At 47.8% G+C, this 26,937-nt stretch overlaps 1 protein-coding gene across 2 annotated transcripts in view; it reads right to left on the minus strand.

The window, feature by feature from the left end:
• Nucleotides 1-26,937, minus strand: part of KCTD13 (potassium channel tetramerization domain containing 13) — a 180,756-nt gene that overhangs the window by 117,384 nt on the left and 36,435 nt on the right. For both annotated transcript variants that reach the window (XM_069652003.1, XM_069652004.1), the window contains exon 2: nt 621-881. In XM_069652003.1, coding sequence (XP_069508104.1) covers nt 621-870 — 250 coding nt within the window. In that variant the 5' untranslated portion in view covers nt 871-881. The remainder of the gene's footprint in view (nt 1-620; nt 882-26,937) is intronic.

Genomic DNA, 26,937 nt, shown 5'->3' on the forward strand with positions numbered 1-26,937 from the left:
CAGATAAGAGGAATAAGAGGGTTTAAGAGCAGAGGCAGATAGGGGATGTGGTCTGTCCCACTCTCCAATGAATCCCTGGTCTTTATCTTTAGGGATTACCACTCCTTTAGGTAAAAAGATACTTCACTCTTCTTGGTCATTTCTACGCCCCGACGTATCCCAAGCAAATGCATCCTCACTTTCTTTGCCAATGGACCCCAGGCATTTCTACAAGTTTTCGGACCCTTTATGTCAGCAATATCTTTGCTCAGCCCTAATCTCCACACTCCACACCCCCCACCCTTTAGTGTCATTAGCCAATTCTACTTTGACACATGAATTGCAACTCAACCCTCCCCCCATGGTACCTTTGCTTTGGCCTCAATACCTTCCTTTTACACCCCTCTAATGCCTTTTTAGCATTGCCTTTGAATTCCCCTTTGCAATACGTTCGCTGTACCTCTGGACACTCCAATAGATCCTTTGTTTGTCCCCTTTCCTGGAACAGCCTCCTCTGGATCTTTGGGACTCTCCTCAAGCCTTTTTTCAAAGCTGCTCTTATACCTTTTCTGAGTTCCCACTTATTTTGCTGGTCCACCTAACCTTGACTGAGCTGCTAGAACATCCCTATAATACTATACCTTCGCTGTCGGTCAGCACTTCCATGCGCCCACTAAACATAGCCTTCAACATGGTGTCATGTTTAGTAAGGGTTTGCACTGTGGTGTAGTGTAGAGAGCCACCAACGTTCAGCTTCACGTATTTGCTGCTGGGGCTCAGGGGCTTCAAGTCGAATGTTACACCAGCCCTGTGTTGCTGCGTGGGCACAAGCGAAGGGCACCCTTCAGAAGCCAGCAAGGCCGGCAAGGCCAAGGACGCCTCAGCCGACATCGTTGCAGCTCCTGTACAGAGGATGAGAGTGGAGGAGATGGTAGAATATGGAATTATTTCAGAATCATCCATGAAACATAACAATGCCGATCCACCCAGTTCCATAATGAATGAATATCCAAAATCTGATCAGACGTTGCATCACTTCGTTTTCGACAGATTTGTTCTTCCCATTTATACTGTTCTTAATTAAATAAAATTGTCCCATGCATGCACAGTGTAGGAAGACAGATGAACACTGCTAGATTTCATAGCAGCGCAATGGTGGAGGGCTAGGGTGCCTGGTTGCTGAGATTACTCTCGCACCATCCTAATTATGTTTCTTCTGCACAAATGCCACATTGCTATTCTACATTGCCAGGCTAAGTGGCGGAAATAAATGCCAGTACACGTTTTAAGGGAGTAAAATGGTTCGGACGAACAGCACCGTACATGGTGATGACTGTGGAGAATAAAGGTCCTTAATTCTGCTACCTGGATCCCCTACCTTTTTGAAGGAGTGGAGTGGGTCCTAGAAATGGGACTCCACAAGTAGTCAAGGATCCTCTTGTGGTGTGCAAGTGCAATTAATTTCCTGCCATCAGTTTTTCTGTCAGTGTCTCACCAGGCTTTGCCTCCCCAGTATATGCTGGCACACTTTTTGTCTATGGGACTGCTAAACCTGCGGCATACCGCAATAGTTTGTTGTCCTCTTATCCTTTGCCTATGTTCAGTGATAACGTCAGGGTGCCCCTCCACCTATAACCATGACATTCTAAACTGTGGGGGATGAGAGAATGCAAAATAAATCTCACTATGGGACCTACGATTAGAATCCTCCGAGCAGAAGGAATTGGACAAGGTGATCATCCCCCTGCTCCCCAAGCATCTGGACGTTCCCAAGTATCTGTAAACTAACCTGAAATTCCAAACCATGCGACAGTTTTACAACATAAGTACTTAATGTCTACATGTTGGGAGAGAAACAAGAGTACACATTATGAAGACCTGAGCATGCCTTCAGTCCCAGAAAATGTCCAGATCTCTTTTCCTAACCAATACATACCGATTCAATATGTATTTATTTGTATTAATATAGCGCCTTAATCCAAGGTGCTTTACAGGTAACAAAAATACATTAAACATGGAACAGTAGAAGCAATAACAGTAAACATGAATCAAACCAATAAATCGGCATGTAGAAATGGGGACTGGAGAGGAAGGGGGTGGGGAAGGAGGGAAGAGGGGGAGAAAGTAGTGAGTAAAGTGAAGAGTAGGAGAATTTAGAAGAGAAGGGAAAATAACAAAAGGAAGGGTATTAGAGGGAGGGAGAGAAGGGTGAGAGGGGGAAGGAAGTCAGGGAGGGGAATGAAGGAGAGATTTCAATGAGGAGCGGAGGGAGGAATAGGTAAGGGAGGAGCGGATAGAAAAAGGTAGGGAGTTCTAATGTAAAGGGGGCAAGGAGCTGAAAAGAGCGGAAACGAGAGAGGCACAAGGTGGTGGGGGAACCGAGAGCAAGAAGAGATCAGCGGAACGAGAAGAGATCAGCGGAACGAAGAGAGCGAGGGGGGGTGTAGAAGGAGAGAAGAGAGGAGATGTAAGGAGGAGCAGTGCTGTATCAGATTTAATGGGACTTTCCAAGACTGTTTATTCACACCTAGTCTTGTGCCTTCACCGGAGTGGTTATCCATTTGTACTATGCATGCCTCTGGATGAACTCTACCAGCTACTAAAACAAAATTCTGTGCTTAACACAAAGTCAAATTGTGTGTAAATGGGCAACCATGTCTATGGTCCTGCCCCTCTAGCACAAAGGGATAAAACGAAGTAGGGGGACATTCCTGCACCAACCCAGAAGATAAAAAGACGGTCTATAATACAGGCTTTGTAAACGTCCAGTGGGTTTTCTTCCAGTGGGGAGCAAATTTGTACCAATAATGCCAAGGGAGTTCCACGTGACAGCTTGGCATTTGGTTTAATATGGATAGAGAGAGACAAAACAGGGCAACTGAATGTGGGTACCCATAAAGCCCCACTCTCAATAGGAGACCTCTTGGGCACAGGCCCTTTAACTAGGCTTTGCATCCGTTATAAAAATCACTAAAAAAGCGCAAGGATTGGCCATGTTAAGTTACTACCTGGTAATTCCTATGATTCCTAGTCCAGTTCATCACAATTACACAGCTAAAATAATGGGGTGTTCTGCTCCTGTGATAGCCCCCTACCATAGGTCCTCTTTTAGAGGAGGGGAAGTGTAAAACATGTATTCTCTTCACTTCCCCCATAAAGAATCCTGAATTCTGAATAATGTAAAGTAACTGTAGCTTGTAATTCAGAGTTGGGTTAAAAAACACATGTTGCTTCTGACTTCCAAGATGGCGCCGAGCGCGAGAGGACGCACGTGAGCTCTCCCCCCACCGGGCCAGAAACAAACGCACATAGGCGAATGATTCGGGAGGTCGTAGACATCATTGCCTGCATTCCAGTACCTCCGGTGGAGCAAGCGATACCAGGCGGCTCCCCGCAGGTGTCCCAAGGGAGAAGTTACGAGGTGGAGGCGGGTTGAGTACCGGGCCTCTGCGGGCCGAGTAGCTGGGGACTGGCGTGGCCCGTCCCCAGGGCGGAGTCGGAGGGAGGCGGCGACAGCGCGGCCACGGACCAGGAGGCGGCTGCAGAACAGAGGGGCTCCCAGCATCTTGAAGCAGCGTGTCCGATTGGAGTCAGTGTGCATCCCCCGCGGCATCGGCAGCGGGGCGCTGCGGCATCGGTACGGGCCCTGTTCAGGGCTGGTGTCCGCAGAGCGATAATCCTCAGGCAAGTGCGGGCTTGTGGCGCCGGGGGAGAGAACGGGGCTGGCGATAGTCGCGCAGCGAGGTGTGGGCGGCTCCCCCCCAACCCTGCGCTGGTAGTATAATGCCCGGATCGGCGCCAGCATACGTCTCCAGGCCACTCCCCACACCTCTAAGGAAGACCGAGCACAGCGTCCATACAGTCAGCCCAGCGCCTGGGTGAAACATCTGCAGAGGCTCCATTGAGGCCTCGGGAACCACTGAGAGCGGACCCCTCTCCCCCCCCCCCCACTGGGGGCACCAGCTGTGGTAGCACCAGCAGGACCAGGAGGGCCTTGTAGAGCGGTAGTCCCAACATCCCACACACCGGTCTGAACTAAGCACACCTATAGGAGGGAGGCTTCCAAGCACGGCCTCCAGCAAGCTGCAGTGGTTTTTGGGCATCACTGATATTCGAGGGATTCTGCTAGGCTACCGGTGAGTGAATATCCACTAGCACCCATACACGCTCCTGGGTGCTGCCATAAATAAACCAAGCCGGATTCGGAGCAACATTTGGGCTTCAATGTCCAAGACAAGAGCGAAGCCCCTGCAGCACTCGCATTCCCCCCCGCAACGGAGACAGCATAAGAGTCTGAAACAGCTTTGGAGCTCGGGAACCACGAGCCCACCGAACAGAGAATCAGAGGCCACACCCGACCGTGTAAGGCAAAAAATGGCGGGTGCTGACCAAGAAGGACATGCAATGCTGCTTCAAAGAACTGCAGGACCAATTCTTTATGTCGGTGCAGGAGCAGTTCCACACCTTGAGGGAGGATATGAGACAGTCTCTGTAGAAGGTGCAAGTAGATCTAGCCAAGGTCGAGGAGAGAACCGATATCCTGGAAAGGACGGTCACGCGAATGGAAGATGAAGCAAAGAAGTCGGATGAGGCCCTAGAGCATCTGGCGAGAGTGGCACAAAACCTCGAGCTTCAATGTGAAGATCTTGAGAACAGGTCTCGACGTTCGAATATACGGATAAAAAAATCTGCCGGAGTCTATTACAGATGGCGACCTCCGGACGACTCCCTCCCAGCTATTTGCGGATATCCTGGGTAAAGACTCCGATCCCCAGATAGGAATTGATAGAATCCACAGGGTGGGCCCCAAGCGATTACCAGAACCTGGGGCAAGACCCAGAGATGTCTTGGTTGCCATGACGAGCTTTACCCAAAAAGAACACATGAGAAGAGCACGACTCTCTGCCCGAGTCACGGTCAATGGTCACAAAGTCCAACTATATCAAGATCTTGCACAAGTGACTCCCCTGAAGAGAAGGCAAATGGGTCTGGTTGTCCAACATCTCAAGGTCAAACAGATTAATTACAAGCAGACCTTCCCATTTGGTCTGCTCTTCACGTGGGAGGGGACGCAACGAAGAATTGTGACATGTGAGGAGGGGGAGCAGCTACTGGGCATATCGCAGGAGCGAGGAGAAGACCCGAAGCGAGCGAGGGAGAACCCTCAGGGCCCTAAAATGCTAGACGGATGGAGGACTGTCGAGAAGAAAAACAGGGGAAGGAGGAGACAAGGAGCACACAAGCTTGACTCCCTCGCGACTTCCTAAGCTTGTACCAGGGAATTTGCGTTGGGAGAAGAAGGAAGGGTAAAGAGAGACTATGGAAGACAACCGGATCACGATTGCATACGCGGCCCGGACGGGGCGAAATTTGGTCCATGGAGAGGTCAAAAGCGGGGTTTAGGATTCCCCGCACAATTTGCCTGAGAAGTGATAGGGGCATGGAGCAAGGGGCATTACGCTCCGATGCTACTAGTATCCAGGCCCTACTCAGGTGGGAAGGGTGGGAGGGGGAGTTGGTGGGGGGGGGGGAGACTCTGAGGGTGGGGTATTATTGGGGTGGCAGTTCAAGTTCTGCAGGACTCCAACTAAGAGCAAGGACTACACACGGATAGAATTAAAAGTAAGGGGGATCAAGATCCTGTCGCATAATGTGCAGGGTATGAACACACCGATCAAGCGGAAAAAACTTGAGACAAGCCTGGAGAGAGGGTACAAGGATTCGAATGTATCAAGAAACGCATGTTCGCAAAAAAGACAAAGCTAAAATTAGAATTAGAGGTGCTTCGCAAGTGTACCAGGCGAATGCGGAAGAGAAAAGAGCTGGAATTCTCATAGCCCTTCAGGATGGTCTTGGGGCAAAAGTGCAGAGCATTCTGGCAGACAAGGAGGGCAGGTTTTTTTTTCTGAATGTCGTGATCGAAGGAGTAAGCCTCACCCTAGCGTCTCTATGTGCCAAATTCAGAGCAAGACAGTTTCTTGAAAAACCCTGGCAAAGCTGGGAAACTTTGCGACAGGTGAGATTATTTTGGGTGGAGAGCTGAATTTGGCCTGGAACCCGGCGAAGGATCGGAGTTCAGGGGCGAGACCGTACACACAATCCCCATCCAAAGCTCTGGAAACGATGGTGGAAGCGTTGGCACTGCACGATGTAAGAGAGGCGATGCCCAAGGATTCACTCATTACTCCCATGTCCACAATTCGCAATCTAGGATTGATTATGTCTGGGCATCCACGGGGTTGTTGGGGAAAATAGAAGACATCAATGTGGGCCCAATCATGCTATCAGACCACGCTTCACTGGTAGGATCGCTGATAATTGCCAACAAAAAAGGGAAAATGTCGACATGGAGGTTCCCAAGTGACATATTGCAAGACCACACAGTAGTGGAAACGATCAGAGAGAAAATAGCCCTGTTCTTTACGGAGAATGACACAGGCGAGACCACTAGGGCCACAGTATGGGACGCCTTCAAAGCCGTATTAACGGGAGAGATTATAGCGCTGAAATCATTTCAAGACAGGCAGCGGTTAAAATATGAAGAGGACATAGAATCGAAAATTAGAGACACATCCCTGAAACTTCTACAAAAGCAGCATGCACTGTTACAGAACAGGAAAGCCGAGTTGGCGCTTCTGAGGGCAAAACAGAGGTACTATATTAGTGCCAATAGAGCAGACAAATTGCTATCTGGACAGCTGAAGGACAAAACAGGCAGAACGGCAGTTACACATTTAACAGACACAAATGGGCAAGTGCACTCAAAATGAGAAAATGGGAGAGATAATGGATGGCTACTATCAAGCCTTCTACAAGTCAGAAGGACCTCAAAAGTCAGCACAGGAGCTGTTCCTGGATGGTGTCCCCCTTCCCCGAATCTCAGAGGCGGACAGAGACATCTTGGACAGAGAGATACAAGTGGAAGAGGTCTCACAAGCAATAAGAAAACTGCCAAAAGGGAAGGCACCGGGACCAGATGGCTACATGGACTCCTTCTACAAGAGGTTTCGGGATCTCTTGACCCCCAAATTGGCAGTGCTCTTCAATGGTTTCAGGGAGACCGGAGTAACAACCAAGTCGATAAACGATGCAAAAGTAGTGGTATTTCTAAAGCCAGGAAAAGATCCGGCTCTTCCAGGCTCCTATAGGCCTATAGCTTTGATGACCCTCAATGCAAAGCTTTATACCAAAATCCCGGCGGATAGACTATCTGGACTTCTACCCTCCTTGGTGGGCATGGACCAGTCTGGTTTTGTCCCAGGGAGACAGACAGCTGACAACACCCGTAGGGTGCGCCATGTCATAGAAAAGGTCAAGCACACTAGGACCCCGACGATCCTAGTCTCAATCGACGCTGAAAAGGCATTTGACAGGGTCGAGTGGTCGCAGCTCTTCTCCACAATTCAACGTATAGGATTCGGACACCACTACATGACAATGGTGCAGGCAAACTATAAACGCCCCTCGATAAGAGAAGCATTGAATGGAACACCATCATCACAGATCTCCTTATCTAGAGGGACAAAGCAAGGATGCCCTCTCTCCCTGCTTCTGTATGCCCCGTTTCTAGAGCCCCTGTTAATCAAAATAAGGGAATCCCAACAAATAAGGGGAGTGATGATGGGAGGAGTGGAACATAAGGTCATGGCGTTTGCCGATGACATGCTCCTGGCCCCGACAGCGCCAGGAATGTCCCTCCCAGTCCTCCTTCTAGAATTGGATGACTTTGGAGTGGCCTCGGGCCTAAAGATCAACAGGAGCAAATCGGAAATACTCAACCTAACGGCGGACCCTCACCTTGTGAATAATCTGACACAAACAACCAGTCTGATGAAGATAGCCCGCCAAGACATTACCTACCTGGGGGTTAATCTTCCCCCATTACTATGCCGTCTGAAACAAGATCTGGCTAAGTGGAACCCGCTTAACATCTCCTGGTGGGGCAGACAAGAGGTGGTGAAGATGGAAGTCCTCCCAAAAATTGTTATACTACTTTCAGACGCTCCCAATACGAATCCCAAGAGCTTTCTTCAAAGTGCTGAACAAATTGGTGATGGCATATGTCTGGCAGGGCAGGAAACCTCGGGTAGCAATGGAGAACATCACGGCCCGCAGAGAAGACGGAGGGCTCGCATTCCCACATTTCAAAAAGTATTATGAGGCGGCACAATTGAGGGTCCTCTAACAGTGGGTGGATCAGTCCCCTCAGAACCCATGGGTATGCCAGGACATTGCAGTAGCGGGAGGTCCCTTGACTAACTTGCTGTGGGTTCATAGGAAGTATAGGCACCCGAATACAACCATCAGTGAAGTAATGGGAGCAGCAGGTTTGGAGCCCTGGGATGGGGCATTATCAAGGGGGCTCCTATCAATGGCGTCCCCATTCACAACACTGTTTGACAACCCGGAGTTTCCCCCTGGATTGCAGAGGCAGGCTTTCGCTAGCTGGACGGAAGCAGGGTGTTTCATCGTCAAAGATATGTACATGGGTCAAAGAGTGAGGAAGTTCCAACAATGCAGGCAGGATCTGGGGTGCAAGCCAAAGGACTATTATCAATATATGCAGCATCTTCATTGGCTCCAGTGCCCCGACATCAAAGAGGTGGCCACCAGACAACTCACAAGCTTTGAAAATGTTCCAACAACCAATTCAGGAACACGGAAGTTGATCATCAATCTCTATGCCCTGTTGAGCTCGCAGGGGGAGGAAGTAATTTGGCGCTACATGAAGAAGTTGGAAGAGACTCTTGGGGACCAATATCCAGGGCCCAATGGCACGACTTGTGGAAGAAACTCCCGAAACTAGCCCGCTCCATTCAATTAAAGGAAATGTGGCAGAAAGTAATACTGCAATGGCACTATGTGCCAACGAAACTTCATGCTAGGTTTCCCGCCGTCAGCGAATTGTGCTGGCGCGGATGATCGGCGGAAGGTACTTGGCTTCATACGTGGTGGAGCTGCAAGATTAAACCATTTTGGCAAGACATAATAGAACAAGTCAATGCTATGGTACCGGGGGCAGATAGCCTAAAGCCAAGGATGTGGCTCCTGGGCATGTGGGACTTGAAGCAAACGGTTCACTCGAAAAACCAGCAGAGGGGAGCCATGACCCTTGTCATTGCAGCTTGGCTGACAATAGCCCAACATTGGAAGGACCCTCAACCACCGACTATGCATGACTGGCTGATAAAAGTATGGGGGTTTGTGGCGGTGGAATGGGTGACGTATAAACTGCAAGGGGGCCAAGAGGCTTTCCGATCACACTGGGGGAGTGTTCTAGCATATCTGCAGAGAGATTTTATGATTCAATGGTGTCCTCATAACATTAGGATCCTGGACATGATATAAAGAATGGTGGAGGGATGGACCCCCATAATGTATATAATTGGACAATAGTGAATTGTTGCATATCAACTGCCATGGGTCAACAGAAGAGTCTTGGGGAGAGGGCGCAAAGGGGGGCTGGGATGGAAGGGGGTGATGGTCTTTTTTTTGTTGAGGGAGTTGTTGTTCATTGTTGATCAATAAAGAGATGTTAAAAAAAAACATGTTCTGTTCTTTGCATGTGCGTACATGCAATGGTTAACAATGCAACTTAACCGCCTCTTAGACTGAAATAAATGCCAGGGCCCAGTAGTGGCATGAGCTTTAGGAACTCCACAAACAAGTCAAGGGCTCAAGCCTTAACAATTGCTGCATTTCTCAAATTGTGTTCCTTTCAGTGGCAAAACAAATATATAGGAGATAGTGCGTTGAAAACAAAAACGGATAGACTGGTTCCGTCTATATATAAACTAAGACTTTTAGATAATTTGAGTGCACTCGTAAATCGATGTTCCCCAATCAATGAAAACAAAACTATTTAATATCAATTCAGATCTCAATATTTTACTTTTGTCAAAGGTATGTTTTACAAAACAATATAAAATATAATACAATTGTGCCTTAACTAGCTAATTCCAGAGGCACAAGTGTGCCCTGTACCACAAATCTTTGCTTCTGAATATATTAAGTTAATTTATGTCAATTCAACAGGAACACCACTTGCTGTTATGCACGGAAAACTCATTTTAAAAATACTCACATAAATTAACTGATGTCATTGGCCAATATGTGTTTTGCACATTTGCATACCACATAGGCTGCTTGTGTGCTTGTTCAGAGCCACCTTATTCATCTACGATTTCCCAGCTATATTAACAATCTACCCATCCCATTTGAACATCATAGCATTATATGGAGATGAGCATTGTTATTAAAACAAAAAGTAATCGGAAAGGAAAGAAGAATGTACATGTATTAAGTTTTATAAAAGGGCACTGTGTGAAAAACAAAATTAAGTAGCAATGTATCTGCTAAAGTAGTTTTTCCTCCAATGTCTTCAATTTGGAGCAATCTTTTCTCATGTTCTCAATCACGAAATTAATGTGTATTCATCTATCACAAGCAACATCATATGTGGAAGAAGCCAATATAGCGTTTCTCAATAATTGAAAGACATCGATATATAATGATCATGTCTCCCAGTTATGTGTCACTGTTCTAAATACACACCTTAGTTAATAACCTTATTTGTTTTTTGATAGTAAAAATAATTACACATTTTCTTTTAGATTTAACTTTTTTTTCTTTTCTTCCAATGTGTTTTGCCCCGGAAATGTAATTTGTGGTACAACTTAATACATCTGTACCCTGTGTACTTTAAACTTCTTTATTTTTAAAATGCTAAATTAAAAGTTGTCCTGGAATTCTATAGTAATACTAGTTGAATTTCTTCTTACCTGTCCTGTTGGACTATCGCCTCTCAATATCCAGAGGCGTCCATGTGGTGGTTTTACCACTGCACCATCTTGGATTTACCATAAACATCAAAACTGACTAACCTTACATTTTTCTCTCTAGGTTGGCCATCTTTAAACAAACAGGTGTACGATTTAATTTTGAAGCCATTTCTTTACCGAGTTTTCATTGAAACTATATGCTTTATTAAGTATACATCAACAGATATTCTATTTCCCGAAACATTTTAATACATCTAGGATTGAACATCGTAGAAAAACGCCATGAGCGGCACTCCCGAGTTTCAATTGCCACATCGAAATAAAGTCACGCCAAGAACAAAAGAGCAGAGACTGCCAAGGTTGAAAGAAAAAATTCCAACCTTTATTTCATTCGATATGTAGCAGTATAAAATAGTAATTCCCCTGCGTTCATAGTGCCAGCAGGCAGCCCGACACGTTTCGCCACAAGCTAGTGGCTTGTTCACAGTGACTCCACGTACAAAATAACCACATTTAAAACACCTTTGTTTGTGAACGCTGAAAACTGAAAAGGTGACTCTTACTGCAGCTTGGTCGTTATGCAGCCATGTTGAAAAGGGCTGGCTGCATGTATTTCATATTATTTACAATTGTAATGCAGTCCACCATTTGAATTGCCAAAATGCGTTTTAAATATATTAATTCCATTTTCTATTGCCATTATCTATAGTCAATCCTGACGTAGATCCTCCAATGTCTCTGGGCGCATTCACCATGGAGACGCACATATTATCCCATATTACCATGGATTGCAGAGGTATGTTTCATCGTTATCTGACATATGCATGTGCACTTTGAACTATTCGTGGCTGGCAGGGCTCGGTTCATACCTTGCCAGAGTGTATTCCTACAAAATCACATACCGTATTAAATCCTATGGACAATACATCACGCTCAGATCTCAAGCTGTCACATGCATATTATCCTGATAAAGGACCTCATATTATACATATTTTTAAGTCCAGATGTTCACCATTAAGATACAATCCATAAAAGTTCATGATACCTTACGACACAGCCTGGAATTTAAAAGTGCTTGGTGCATTGTGTATTTCAATTAAATTATCTAGAAATAGTGATGACATAATAGTTGGTCCGCTCAGGTAGGTGCATAGTGCGATTCACTAGAGTTCATGATGCATTTGTATAAGAGCATACATAAAGTGCATAGTCCATATCTACTGAGGCATGCTAGCAATTTAATGACACAGTTATAGGTCAGCATAAGTGCAAATTGCCTTGCTCTTAGATAAAGTGCATAGTGCAAGCCACATAGTCTATTGATTAAAATGCATACTATATCATGCATAGAACGATAATAAAATCTGTTTAAACTTCCAAGATATATGCTTAATTGCTTTCCAAATTGCATTTTATTAATAATGCGTCTATTTTTAAAGCATAGTGGGTTCCCGCATGTGTTGTGGCGAGACACACATGTGGGAACACACTATGGCAGAGGTTGCTCCCCAATTAGGAGGCCTCGATTACTTTGTCCAGTAGAAACCTGAAAGGGTCCGTCTCCGATATTCACAAGAATAAATATGAGTAATTTATTTGAAGTGAAGTCAGATCGGATTAGGAGGACATTGTTTCTACCAATTGCCAATTCATAGGGGAAAGCCCCCCCCTCTTGTTTTTACATCAATCGTTACGTATGTATTAGATGTAAGCTCAGCTTTGAGAAAGACCAGTAATCTGTTGAAACACGTGTTGGCACCAGGGCACTTGTATTGTTTGAGGACAAACAGGATCTATTGCAAATGGAATAAGATATTTACCCAACTGAACTGCCCGTTCTGATCCTTCTTGAACTACGAGTTTATAACAGATTTGTATGCAACTATTATGGGCGTGTGCATGAGCTAAGTTTCGGTAAATTGGTCTTCTAGGTTTGTGAGCTGTGGGGAAGCCTACATGCAACTACCGTAGCGCCAGTCCAACCAATATCGCTATTCTTCCATTTCTCACTAATTAATACATTATGCAACGCTCCGCTAGAGGACCAAGCCCATCTTTGTACTGTTTTATCATGCATACTCAGAGCAAGGATCCGGAGACCTATTTTATGTGATCTTGGTTTTACTCCATATAGACCAGCATTATGTTTCTTGCTGTGGGCTGATTCCATGTAGGTTTGGGCCCAAGTAACATTTGTTAGGGGAGCTCTAGGTAAAAAGAAATCCATAAAGAATTGAAGTCAATTTTATCTGCGTTTTATTATTGGCTTTTTACTGTGGTTTCTGCTTGTGTGGCAATTTTTGTATCTTGGCACATTTTACAAGTCATATGTACTTGTACTGATGTTTTTATGGATGTGATAATATTTCTGAAATAAACTGTATATATTTATTTATATGGAACAAGTTACTTACCTGTAACTGCTGTTCTCCAGCATGGGTCTGGCAAGCATTCACATGCTCATGAATATTCCCAGTCAGGCTGGGAATCCTCTGCAAAAAGAAAGCAGTCTCGCCTTAAGCCTGAAAAACTGCCTTTCTTCCATAAACCAATCACTGTTCTCTGGGTCATACTGCACCAATCCAATGACAGTCGTCTCCGTAAGCCCCAGCCCTGGTGGCCATCTTCAGATTTGGTATAGCACGCAAAGTGGCAGTATGAATCAAGAAGAGCCACAGCGGTGAAGGTGGGAGGGTTCGCATATGAATTCATGGCAGACCCATGCTGGAGAACAACAGTTACTGGTAAGTAACTTGTTCCTTCCCCAGCATGGGGGTCTGGCATGGATTCACATGCTCATGAATACGAATACACAGCAGTACATTTACACAACCACAGGAGGTGGCAAGGTACAAACACTTACCCCTGGAACGGACTCACCTCAAGCGAACAGGTTGCGCAGCACCGCCTGGCCAACTCTGGACTTCTCCCTGGAATCCCTGTAGATGCAGTAGACTCCTGTGAAGGTGTGCATAGAGCTCCACATAGCCGCCCTGCAGATGTCGAGCAGGGGAACACCAGAGAGAAACGCTGTCATAGCTGCGATGGCCCTTGTGGAATGTGCTCTTGGCCATCCTGAAGAGGCTTGTTGGCCATACGATGACAGTGCATGATGCAGCCTAAGAGCCACCTGGGGATGGAAGCCTTTGATAGGGTCTTTCCATGATTGACACGTCCAAAATTCAACAACAGTTCAGATGTTCCGAAAGTCCTTGGTGCATGCCACATAAAACTTTGAGGCACGAGCAACGTCCAGCTAATGCAATGACCTTTCAGCGGTTGAAGAAGGATTCAGGAAGAAGACTGGAGGAACCAAGGGTTTGTTGAGATGGAATTCAGAAGGAACCTTCGGAGTAAAGGTGGGGTGGGGTGGGGTGGGGTGGGTCTTTAGCACCAACCTTGTAGCATGGAAAGACAACTATGGATGCTTGCAGGAAAGGGCCTGCATCTCACTGACCTGTCTGGCTGTGTTGATGGCTACCAGGAAAGCAGTCTTCCATAAAAGGAACTTCAGAGGAGCCCGATGCAATGTTTCGAACGGATGCCCCACGAGCTTGGTTAGAATGACGTTGATCTCCTAAACTGGAGCAGGCTCCTTCACCGGCGGAAAAGCCCCAAAGAGGCTCTTCAGAAACTCCTTGACGAGACTGAGACCACAGCGAGGGTATGCCCAGAGACCTTGTGTACCAGGAAATGGTAGCCAAATGCACCTTGATGGAAGCGTGGGTCAATCCAGCCTTGGCCAATTACAGCAGGTACTGCAGGAGCTGTGGGCCGTGACGCGCAGAGGTGTAATCCTTTGAGTCCTGCAACACACTGAAACGCTTCCATTTGTGCCTGTAACACAAAAACGTAGAGGACACTCTGGCCTAGGCCAGGACCTTCCTACATTCCAGGGGAATATCATAATGCCCAAATTCTACGAGTGCAGGAGCCTAGCCCTGAGGTTCAGTGGCGCCGGGTCGTGGTGCAGGATCTGGGCTCAGCCCCCATGCTGAAGAGATGCAACTTCTGTTCCTGCTGGAGTTCCCACTCATGGCAGGAGCGCAGCTCCCTGCTGAGGGAATCCGCGATGGTGTTCTTGATGCCCGATAGGTAGAACGGGATGAGAAACATGTCCTGAAGAATTGCCGAGTGCACAGTACCTGCGCCTCCAAGGGAAAAAATGAATAAATAAAATGGGGGGAGAGGGTCCCACCCGGCTTCTGGATGTAAAACAGAGGTGGTGGTGTCCGTAATAATCCTCATAAGCAATTCTCCCAGGAGAGGCAGGTAAGACTTGAGGGCCCAAAACACGGCACAGCTCCAGTACATTGATGTGCAGATCCTGTTCCTCCAGACGCCAGAGGACTATTGCATGGGATTGTCCGGTGTGAGCCCCCCACCTGTTCAGAGAAGCATCTGTGGGGACTGTAGCCTGGAACGGGGGAATCCGAAACAGGGCTCCTCAGTGAGGTGTGTGCGAACTCCACACCACTGTATGGCTTGTCTAAATTCCTGGCAATCGTGTCTGTCCACTAGCCCGTGATCTGGAGCCACCTGGCGTCCAACGCTTGCAGAGGTCTCATCTGTAGCCTGCAGAACAGGACTAGGTGAATCCCGGACATCATACCCAGCAGCGATTTGATGCCCTGAACCATTGTGGATCGAGCCACGGACAGACTATGCACCTTCCCCAAAATAGATTTCATGCTCTCCTCCGAGGGATACGCCAATGATGTGACTGTGTTGAGGTGAGAGCATCCCAGAAACAGAGCATTCTGCGATTGCACCACGCAGGACTTCGGATAGTTGATGGAGAAGCTGAACTCTGTCAGCAGGCTTATGGTCTCTTCGGTGTGCTGTGCCGCTAGAGCCTGAGAGCAGGACCGGACAAGCAAGTTGTGCAGGTGCAAGTAGACATGTATGCTCTTGAGGCATAGGTGCGCTTCCACCGGGGCCAAGCATTTTGTGAATACCTTGCCGCCGATTTCAGGACAAAGGGAAGAGCCTTGAACTGATCGCGATGACCCAGAACCACACAGCACAGGAACTGCCAATGCTTGGGGTGCATCGGAACGTGAAAGTAGGCATTTCCAGGTCCAACGTGGCCAGGAAATCAACTTCCTCCAGTTGGCCGAGCACGTGCTGCAACGTGGTCATCTTAAGGGTAACATTTAAGGATGAGAGGGGAAGGCGTGTGGGGGTCTCTCTCCTCACATATGTACGACCAAGTGGCTTAAATGAAGAAAAAAACAATTTCCATGCCCAATAGGGGCATTTTCTAGGCAAGTAAAAATAAAACCAGGTTTGAAATTGCTGGAAGCTAGATTAGCTCCAGGATAGTCTGGCTAGTTTCAAACCAGTCACTACCAGGAGCTGCTTTTGGTCCTCCAAGCCAACTGGCGCTGCACAAATATACCTATCTGAATACTAACTCTATGTGTCTGGGAATTTGCATAAAAGCTGCATTAGAAAATTTCCAGAAGATATGTCAACATGAATGGTCATATGTGCTTTACACAAAGTGCTGGTTGCATCTCATTTGGAAGCTCGATTTTTTGTGCTCTATGTACATGTTCTGCAGCAGGGTCGCATCACAGAAAACGAGACGACAGCAGAGATTAATGTAGTAACAGTTGCAGTGGCATAGGTCTGGTGTAGAGGCAAAGATGGGTGAAGACTAAGTGAGAGGTAGCAGCAACACAAAAGAAATAAAAAGGAAAGCGATTTGTGAAAAGGGAAGACATGTAAAGCTATTAGGCAAGAGACAAGAGGATTCAACAGAAACCTCAACAAAGTACAAGACATAACAAAAGCGCAATAGACGGGGGTTCCAGGCATGTGCATTATTGGGTGCATGGGACAGTTTGTGTAAAAAAAGACAAATCACCATCTTTCGGGCACTCCTTTCTCAAGACTGGAATAAAATTGACATGGGCCACAATAAGGAACTCGTGGTCAGAGGAAAATCCTGACACCCGAAAGCTACTTTTAGCTCCTGCTCTATGAATTAAAATTTAGACACCTGTATAAGTCTCTCCAAAACCTGCATTTGTGTTTAATTACCATTTATTTGCAATTAGTAGTCCATGCAAATTAGAAGATCAATTTTTAAAGTTCCTATTCAGATCAGACAGTAAATCTAGATCTACTTCCTGTGACACGGCTCTGTTTGTATCACTGATCCGAACAGATCTGTGCAGCTGTGTGGCCAGTAGCAGCAGGCAGGATAGTCTGTGTCCGCTGCTTCCTCTTTTTGATGGGAATAGGTTTACTACCCATTTTTTTATGTTGGGAATATTTGCATGTTTTTAGGGAGTAAAAGTGTGTGGCACTCCCACTTATCTTTAGGGTAGTAGTATCTAGGAGTAAGTCACAGACCTTAAGGACAAAGACCCTATGCACCCGCAACATAATCATGAGAAAAGCTACAGATGCATAGTAATAGATCACAGGCATTTATAGCCATCCGTGTAGCTGGGAAACCGAGCAACACTACCAACACGTGGTCACTTATCCTCTGAAAGACTCCTTATGGTATCTTTGAATTCCTATCCTCTCGCCCATTACTTTGCCACATTTACTTCTCCACACCATTACTTCAATGGCATACATTATTTGTTATATTTGTGTGTTCCATTTTTTTACATGGCTTAACTTCAAATGAGTTAAGACTGAAGCATGAACAGTAAATTAGCTACTGGCAATGGAGGCGTACATCCTCCGAATTTCAGAGGAACTAATGGGAGACTCACATCTCAGACCGCTCGATAGAGACTGCTGGAGGAGAGGCTCGACTGCGATAGTCAGATATCGGTGCAAGATCAAGGGCTCCCACCTCGCTGAGGGAGCCGCATGGCCCATGAGAAAGCATAATGGAGCGGAGGGAGATTGAGGCTTGGATTGTGGCAATGTTCAATGGAGGGTGGGGGGTACGATTGTGGTGTAAAATGGCTGGTGGGGATGGAGGGGGCTCAGTAAGAATAAGCTGTGGATTGAGACAGTCCGGTTGACTCGGGACCGGAGATCTTATCCGGACCTGTGATGGTGCTGGCGTCAGGGTTGGATGCTCAGGGATGGGAGCGGGAGGGGGCGGGGTAGTTTGGGCCCACGCAGAGGGAGTTTATCCAGTGGATCGTCGTTTCAGTGGTATGGGAGACTGCCTCCCGAGGGGCAAGGGTTCTGTACCAAGGAGACATGATTTCTTGAGGGGAGGGATGGCTCAAATGGATGGATTGGGACTGGAAAGATATCTGTAGATGATGAACTGGTGATTACTCCCTCAATGTTAGAGGGCTGAAATCACCTGACAAGCGATCAATGACCCCACAGGAATTCAGACGTATCAAACTGTACGTCCTCATGGTGCAGGAGACACATTGGCAGAGCGGCAAGGAACTGAGACTTGGGGCAAAGCAGATGGGGGGGGGGGTGATCACGGCCTTGGGCACAGAGAAAGAAAAAACTGGGGTGGCAATCATTGTGTCGACCCGCCTGGGGCTGTTGGTGGATTGGACACAAAGGGACCGGAACGGGTGCTATTTGTTCATCAAGGGGAGCCTGAAAGGCAACAGGATCACCCTATGCTCGATATACGCCCCCAATACAAGGCAGGGAGACTTCTGGGAAGGGGTCAAGGTTGAATTGATGACGTTTGGGGAAGGGCGCCTGGTGGTGGGGGGAGATTTTAATATGGTGGTGGACCCGAAGAGAGATGGCAAGAGAATGGGGGGTGGGGGGTGGCAGATACCATGTGTAAGGCCTCTTCAAGGAAATTTGGGAAAATTAACAAAGACCTGGGCCTGGGCCTTGTCGACTCTCTGCGAGAGGGGGAGGAGGGAGAACGTCCTTTCACATGTTTCTTGCCAGTGCATAACTCCTACTCATGCATTGACCTAATAATAGTGTACACAGAGTTGAAAGTTCAGGTAAAGGACCTGTGGGTGTCTCCAGTCCCGTGGTGGGACCACGACTTGGTGGTGTGCTCTATGGGTCACCCTCCCAGGATGAGGATATCAGGAGGGTTGCGTTACAATGATTTCTTGTTAAAGGATAAGGAGGTCTCCCAAACCGTATTGACTGAGATCAAGGACTACTACTCCTTTAATGATAACAGGGGAAGTAGGATTGAAGACTCTCTAGAAAGGTTTTAAGGCCATGACTCAGGGGGGTTGGGGGGTGCTCATCAGAATAGGCACCCAAAAAAAGAAATATAGGGAGCAAGACGAGGAGGGGCTAAATTGCAAAATTCGAGACCTACAGCCGGATGGGCCTGGGGAGACGTACCTCACACCGTCCAGCGCAGTGAAACTGAGGCTTCAGAGGGCCAAGTTCAAGGCGATCCTAGTTCAGGACATGGAAAATAAATTAATATTCCTAAAGCAAAAATAATACGAGCAAGGGGAGAGGGCGGACAAAATACTGGCGTGGAGACTGCGGGAGGAGAGGAAAGAATTTGATTGGGACAATTAGGGGTGAGGACGGAGCAGAAGTGCACGACCCTGAGGGTGTGGGGAAGGAATTCGCCAGGTTCTATTAGGGCTCTACACGTCAGAATTTGAGGGAGACGAGGGGCAAATCGATACGTTCTTCGACGCCCTGGTCATGCCAGGGTTACAACAGGGGGATGCAGCTCACCTGGTGAGCCCATCTCAATAGAGGAGGTCGTCCAGTCCATAAAAGGGTTGAAGTCAGGTACAGCCCCAGGGAGTGATGGGTTCTTGACACAATTTTACAAGAGGCAGATCTACTCTGGCCCCAAACATGGCTCATATCTTTAATGCAGTTCTGTTGGGGGACCCCTTGCCGAGCTCCATGCTGGAAGCAGTGATTGGGACAATACATGAAGAGGGCCGGGACCAGGCGAAATGCACCTCCTATCACCCGATTTCACTCTTGAATAGTGACATGAAGATCCTGGCTAGAATCCTGGTGGCGAGGATGGAGGGACTTATGCCGTCCCTGGTTCATGGGGACCAAGTGGGTTTTACTAAGAGTAGAGAGGGTGCGATAACATCCGGAAAACAATTTGCTCTACCAGGCCCAAACCCACGGGAGTGCCACTTGCATGTCTCTGTGGACTCCGAGAAGGCATCAGACAGGCTGGAATGGGCCTTTATGAAGGAGTTACTGAAGAAACGGGCTTTGGGCAGGGATTCTTGAAGAGGGTGGAAGCGATGTACTCACAGTGGACGGCGCGCATGTGGGTCAACGGTATCATGTATGAGGTATTTCGCCCGACACGGGGGATGAGGCAGCGCTGCCCTCTCTAGCCACTACAGTACGCCCTCACGATGGAGCTGCTAGAGAATGCGATCAGGGCTAACCATGAGAACAAGGGCATTAGGTGCAGGGAGGTGGAATTTAAACTTTCCCTTTTTGCAGATATCTTGGCTTCCCTCCCAAAGGTGAGCTCCCTGCTACAACATTTTTTGAAACAAATAAAGAGCTATGGGAGCCACCCCGTACTGAAAGTCAATGTTGACAAATCAAACACCATGCCCGTGCGCCCAGAGTGGCCACTACTAGAGCACTGCACCCGGTACTCTGCGATGAGGGTCGAACGTACCAGAACCAAGTACTTGGGGTTAATACTGACGAGAGACCATTCGGGCATTACAAAGGCAAACTTTGACCCAATACTGTTTAAGAACAAGGAGGACCTCCAGAGATGGAGATCCCTGACCCCATCATGGTATGGGAGAATGGTATCAGTGAAAATGAAAGTCCTTCCCAGACTGCTCTACCTGTTTACCGCCCTCCCGGTGAGACTCCCAAAAGCTTTCTTTGGCAAATTGAAGTGAGCGACATCTAGATTTATCTGGCAGGACAAGAGACCACGAGTGAAGTGGGTTACCTTGACGCTCCTACGAGATCAGGGGGGTTGCTTCCCGGACCCATATCTATATTACAAAGCAGCACAACTGAGAGCACTGCTGAACACTCTAGGGAGAGTCTGAGGACGTATTGGTCCTATTTGGAGAACTTGGAAATGCACCCGTGGAAGGTGAGGGACATGTGGGCCCTGTATAAGGCTATCCCGAGGGCAGCAAACACCCCACACTGGGTATTTTGTAGAACCTGTAGAAGAACGATGATGTGAATAGATCTGTCTCGACCTGGCCCTCATGAATGGCTCGGGATGGGCCCCCCCGTTCTAACTAACGAAGCAGGGGATGAGGTGCGCCCAGCAGTGGGTGAATGGGGGAATTAGAGAAGGTGGGACAGCACTTTGGGGAGTGTCATTTCAAAGGTTTTGAGGAAGTTCAAGAGGGGCTGGGTCGGGATTAGATTTCGATATTTGAATACTAAAGGCTCAAGGGGATGATCACTGACCCGAAGTGGGGCAATCGGCTCGCCAGGGACCTAACCAAGTTTGAGAAAAGGCTAGACGGTACCACCACCCGGAAGGGAGCCCTCTCTAGCATATACAAGATGCTGATCTCAACCCCAGAGGTGGGGAGACACACCTTTAAAACATATTGAGTGGAACTGGCAGGGGTTGGAGGAGAGATCACCGAGGAGGAATGGGCCAGAATTTTCGGGTGACATTTCACGGCAATCTATTCACCTCCACCATCGAACATAACTAAGATTCAACATGGCTGGCATAGGGACCCACTGAAAATCTCAAAAATTTCTGCAGGCGCTTCACTCATGTGCCCCAAAGGTTGTGGTCTGGTGTGGTCCCGTTCACATGTGTTGGCAATGTTCCAGAATGTGCATCTTCTGACAGGAGCTCCTTAGATGGATCAAGGATCTTGTGGGGACCCAGCTGGCCCTCGACCCGCTCCAGATACTGTTGGGAATCCCGACCAAGGACCAGTGGGGAGTACCGATTGCCTAGGGTGTTTGAGGCTATGTTACGGTGGCTCAACACTGGAAGGTGGGGAGAATGCCCACAAGACGGGAATGGGTATGTAAAGTTAACATGATAGAAATGGAAAGGCTGACAGCCATAGTAAATGATTACAGGGAGTCCTTCTTGGAGGAATGGGGGTTGCTGCTGTCCAAGTTGGAGGGTGTTAGAGATGACAGTGGAGCAAGGAAAGGGCAGAGGAGGGCTGATGTGATGATTTAATAGAGGGGTGCCAAGCTAAAACACTCCAGCCATCCCTGAGACGTTTTACTGTTGATTGAGATGGGGGGGGGGTACCTTTGTTGGAAACGGTTGTAAAGAAATACTGTGTTGTCATGGATTTCCCAAAATGCAAATAAAAACCAAAGTTAAAAATAAATGTATTTGTCAAACCCTTAGTAAGATGTTGGCACTACAGTGTCCTAGCACTATTACTCATAAGCATCCTTGCTTATGTTCATAATAGCAGTTATGGTGTGGTCCATGGGGAACAACAAGTGTCCGTGAGTGCCATACCTCAATTGCATGAGGGCTGGATGAAGCCCAGTTAGCCGAACGGTGTTGCATGTATGCTCCCGTTCACATTATCTGCCTAAACAACGGGTCCTACTTTACCATGCACCCATGAGGATTCCCCTCTTCCACCCCAAAATTACTTTTGGTCTACCACTACACTGACTGACTGACCACCATCATACCAGTCTCGACAGGGCCCACGTGCCACGCATTGAAAGCCACTTTAGACCCAAACATCCCCACTAACTACAGGCCTATTACAACAGTGCCATTTCTCTTAAAAATCTTGGACAGAGCAGCCTACCTGCAGATCCAGCAGGATCTAGCAAATCACAAACTCCTGGGCCTAAGGCAATCAGGCACACAACCTAAACATGGCACAGAAACTGCCCTGACTGACCTCAAGACTCAAATGGACAACCTAAAAGACAATTGCAAACTCGCCCGCTTACTTTTATTAGATCTCTCAGCTGCATTTGACTTCGTTAACCACAAAGTCAACCATCTCTCATCAGCAGCTCATTTCTCAGACAAAGCTAACGCCTGGATTCAATCCTTTATAAACAATAGATACATGAGGGTGTTTGCACCTTCGGACTACACCAATTCAGCTCTGGTTACATGCAGAGTCCCTCAGGGTTCCTGTATATCACCAACACTATAGAACATGTTTACAAAACCTCTGTTTGACGATCTTGGCCATTTGGGTATCATATACACGAATTATGCAGATGACACCCAAATACTCATCCCTATTACTGGGGACTACATTCAAGACACCAAAGTCCTAAATGACATCTACCTCATCATACAAGCGTGGATGGCTAAACATGGGCTTTGCCTCAACGACGACAAAAACAGAGTTACTCCTTTTAGGTGACCAATCCAGACTCAACAAACATTCCGGACAATAGTTATCTTTCAACATTGAAAGTAATAACATAATGGTATCTAAGGATGTCAAAACTGTAGGTATTTACCTAGGTCCTAGACTCTTCACTTACCATGACCAGACAAATCAACGCAATAACCTCCTCCACTGCCTACACCTGCAAGTTAATCAACGCATGCAGACAATTTCTGTCTACATCTAACTGTACTTCCATAGCCAGAGCCTTAGTTCTTTCTAAAATGGACTACTGCAATGCACTCTACCTAGGCACGATCACACGCAAATTGAACAAGCTGCAAGTAATCCAAAACAGTGCCCTTAGATCAGCACTGAACCTCCCTAGGTCTCAACACATTTCAGACATAAGACAGAACACCCAGTGGCTCTCTGTCAACTAAAGGATAGAGTACAAAACTCTATCACTTACACATAAGTGCTTTGCCAACCTGGCTCCTAGCTATCTGGCTGACAACTTTCCCCGAAACACTTCAGCACGTCCCACCAGATCTGCCCAAGCTCACTGTTTAAAGATCCCCAGGTTTAAGGTCCAGAAAGCGGGGGAGGGGGAGGCAGCAGCTTCCCCGTACTAGCCGCCAAATTGTGGAACACCCTGCCACCTACATTAAGAACAGAACCCTACTTCCACCTATTCAGAAAAAAACGCTAAAACATGGCTTCTTTCATAAGAAGTCTAACTATCACGTGACTATACTCACCCAAACCTCATCTGTAACCACTGCTCTTGTGTCTACCACCCTCTACCCATAATAATCTGTCTCAAACAAATGCACCATATGCATCTGTGAGTAGCGCGTCTTATATAATAAGTACTTGTAAAAATGCACTCACGTAATAATCTAACTACCATATCTAACTGTAATTATTGCTGCTTCTATTATTATATGTACCTGTAAAAAAATGTGCCCATGTAAATGTAAATAATGCGTCTTGCATCATATGTACCTGTAAGAATGCGCCCAGACGCCCCAGGGCTCGGTGGGCTATATAAATAAATAATTACATTGCTTTGCTCGACTGGGAGCCAGTATTAGTAGAGCAACAACTTTTGTAATGATTACCTCCCTTAGGTATATGCCAAACATGGGGACTTCGGAGTTGGGTTTGGCGTAGACGCCAGTAGATGAGCAACAGGCACGAAGGCACATGACGGTGAAAGACACGGATACATGGGCACCAATATGTAGGTATATACACAGGCATCAGTTACATAGAAACCACAAGGCGGACAGCATCTTTCGTGCCATGGCTGCCCAGGGAACTCCCTGAACCAGAGTGCTGGAAGTTCCACTACCGGCCTGCCCTGGCTGTAATATTCAAGGGTGACTCCGACCCTGAACCAGGAGACTAGCCCAAGGCTATGCCCGCCCCAACCAATAGCAATCTGCTGATCGCAGACATTGATACACGCCAGAACCCAAATCCCTTCCTCCTAGCGCCTCCCACCATCCCCATTAGACTCAGCTGCCGTGCACACCCCACTAAAACAGGCATGCCACCCACTGCAGACGGGGAAGTAGGCTCAGCACTTCCACTGGGTGGAATACAGCAAGCCCAATTGCAGAGCTGAGGGCACTCACCTCCTGAGCTGCAGCCGCTGTTGAAGGTGGGGTCTCTCACAAAGGCGACGTCCTTTAATGCCAGTTGCACTGCAGGTGGGACCCTTCAATGAGATCTTGTCTATAATATGGGGAACCCTCCAATGGCACGGAGGATGTAGGTGGGAGTAGGACCCTGCAACGGCACCATGGCTATACTAGGAGGGACCGTGTCTTCAATGGCACAGAGGCTGTAGGCGAGACCTTTCAAACGGTACAGAGGCTACAGGTGAGGCCATTTAATTTAATGGCACACAAGCTATAGTAGGAGGGGACGTGGCTTCAATGGCACAGAGGCCATGGGTGGGAAATGCCTGGGAATCTGCAATGGAACAGAGGATGTACTATGTGGGACCCTCCAATGGCAGGCACCCAGGTTGTAGGCGAGACCCTTTAGTGGCAGTTAACACTGTAGTAAGATGGGACCCTGTCTTCAAAAGCACAGAGGCTGCATGTGGGACCCTCTAAAAGACACCAAAGTATTGGCACTGACCCTTCAGCAGAACAGAGGCCTCCGGTGCGATCGTTGACTCCTGGTTGACTGGCCAGTGAGGCTTACAGTTTATGCGAATGATTAAGCAGTACCCAGAGCGGACACTCACCCAGTCAGCACCTCGCTTGGCTGCTGGTACCCTGCAGTGCAAGAGGTGGGCTGCACCCGCGGTGCATTTGATTTGGGTTTTTTAAGAGTTTAGCCGGAATCTTGGTCACCCTAGATGACCTTGCAGCAGGAGAGGACCACTGCCAGCACTAGTTTGATCGAGTAGGACTAAAGCAGCCTCTGGCACGAGACGTGAATGACAGCAACAACATACTAGTAAGATTGTGCAGTGGGTTAATGCGCCTGCTACGTTCCTGATACTTCATGCAGTAAATAATGGGCAGCTATTATTGCTCCAGTTGGGGCTTCAATTAGAATAACGCTGTCATAATAGAAACTCTGGCCTCACCCCCTCTTAACGGACTCAGGTGCTTTTTCTAGGGGTGATAGGAATTGGTCTCACACACTTGCTGTCACTGTCTGACGTCTGACTGTGTGGCCTCTCTGAGCAGCCAGAAGCTTTGCCTGGTCGCAGGTCGGACAGCCATCCCGAGAGCTTGTCACTGTGTTCGCCCTAGTGCCACCACACACCCTTCTCTAGGGCACAGGCACAAACTTGCTGTCACAGACCACGCTCTCACTCACTGGGTAGTCTAGAGGCCAGAAGCATCGCCTGGGGTATCAAGTCGCACATAGCCCTCCAACAAGGTCACCGAGTTGTCACTCGGTTCGGCCTAGTCGAGTGCCAGTATGCCACTACACCCTGCTCCAGGCCCAGACTGGCCAGAGGCCAGCAAACTCCGTCCTCGCTACCATTATAGAAACACTACAGCGCTCCGCTCACTCAGTCAATTACTAACCCCGTTACCTTGTTGCTGTTGGTTGCACGCCCAGTGAGTCAATTTGCAGGCAGGCAGATGCAGTTGCTGCTACAGTGTTCACAGTCTGCCTCACACGCTGCCGTCTGCCTCCCTCTCCAGCTGCAGAGTGCAATGAGCTAGATGAAGAGATCTGGGTCTGGCTGGATGCCATGCCCTAGCGCCAAGAGACCCAGCAGAACCGGTGCTTGGCTTGCTTTTGCAGGAAACAAAACTGAATGTGCAGTGCAACTGCAAAATCGCGGCGGTGGAGCGCCAAATGACTGTGCTGCTGCTTATCATGCTACCGGGGCCGGGTCGCTGTTGCAGCCCTGCCGGGGTGACCATGGGGGGTTGGGGGGGAGGAGGGGGTGGTCAGGGCAGGAGCAGATCTCAGGGCCGAGGGCGGGGCGGGTGGCGGCTGGGTATCAGCCTGACAGTCTGTTATTATTTTGTCCAGCATCCGGGAGGCAGTGTCATCAGTAACCAAAACAACAAATACACTACCTATGCTGCATGCGGTGGCACTGCAGGGAGGCAGCTGAGCGAGCCTCGGGAACATAAGCAGTTGTGCATGTAGTTTAATGCACAAAATTTGGTATGCATTTCTTTGGCCCCAGCACTCCTTTTTTAAAATGGCTCACGTGACTATTTCAATTGGCCCCGGGTTGAACGGCCGAGTGGTCTGTCCACCACAGATAGGCACCACTGTTTCTATCCTCCTCTGAACAACTCTACAAGCCTTTCCATAATCTGTGCTCAGCCTCCGACTACCCTTGTGGCTCCTCGCCCTCCCTGTGCTACCTCTCACTTAGGTTCCTTCTCTTTTCTTGCTCCACTTGCATGGAATTGCCTTCTCCCAGACAACCAAGAAACAGTCCACACAGATGTATTCAAAGAAACTAAAAACCTACC

The sequence above is a fragment of the Ambystoma mexicanum genome, chromosome 3p, assembly GCF_040938575.1.
Source record: "Ambystoma mexicanum isolate Mex_15411 chromosome 3p, UKY_AmexF1_1, whole genome shotgun sequence".
NCBI classification, from domain to species: domain Eukaryota; kingdom Metazoa; phylum Chordata; class Amphibia; order Caudata; family Ambystomatidae; genus Ambystoma; species Ambystoma mexicanum.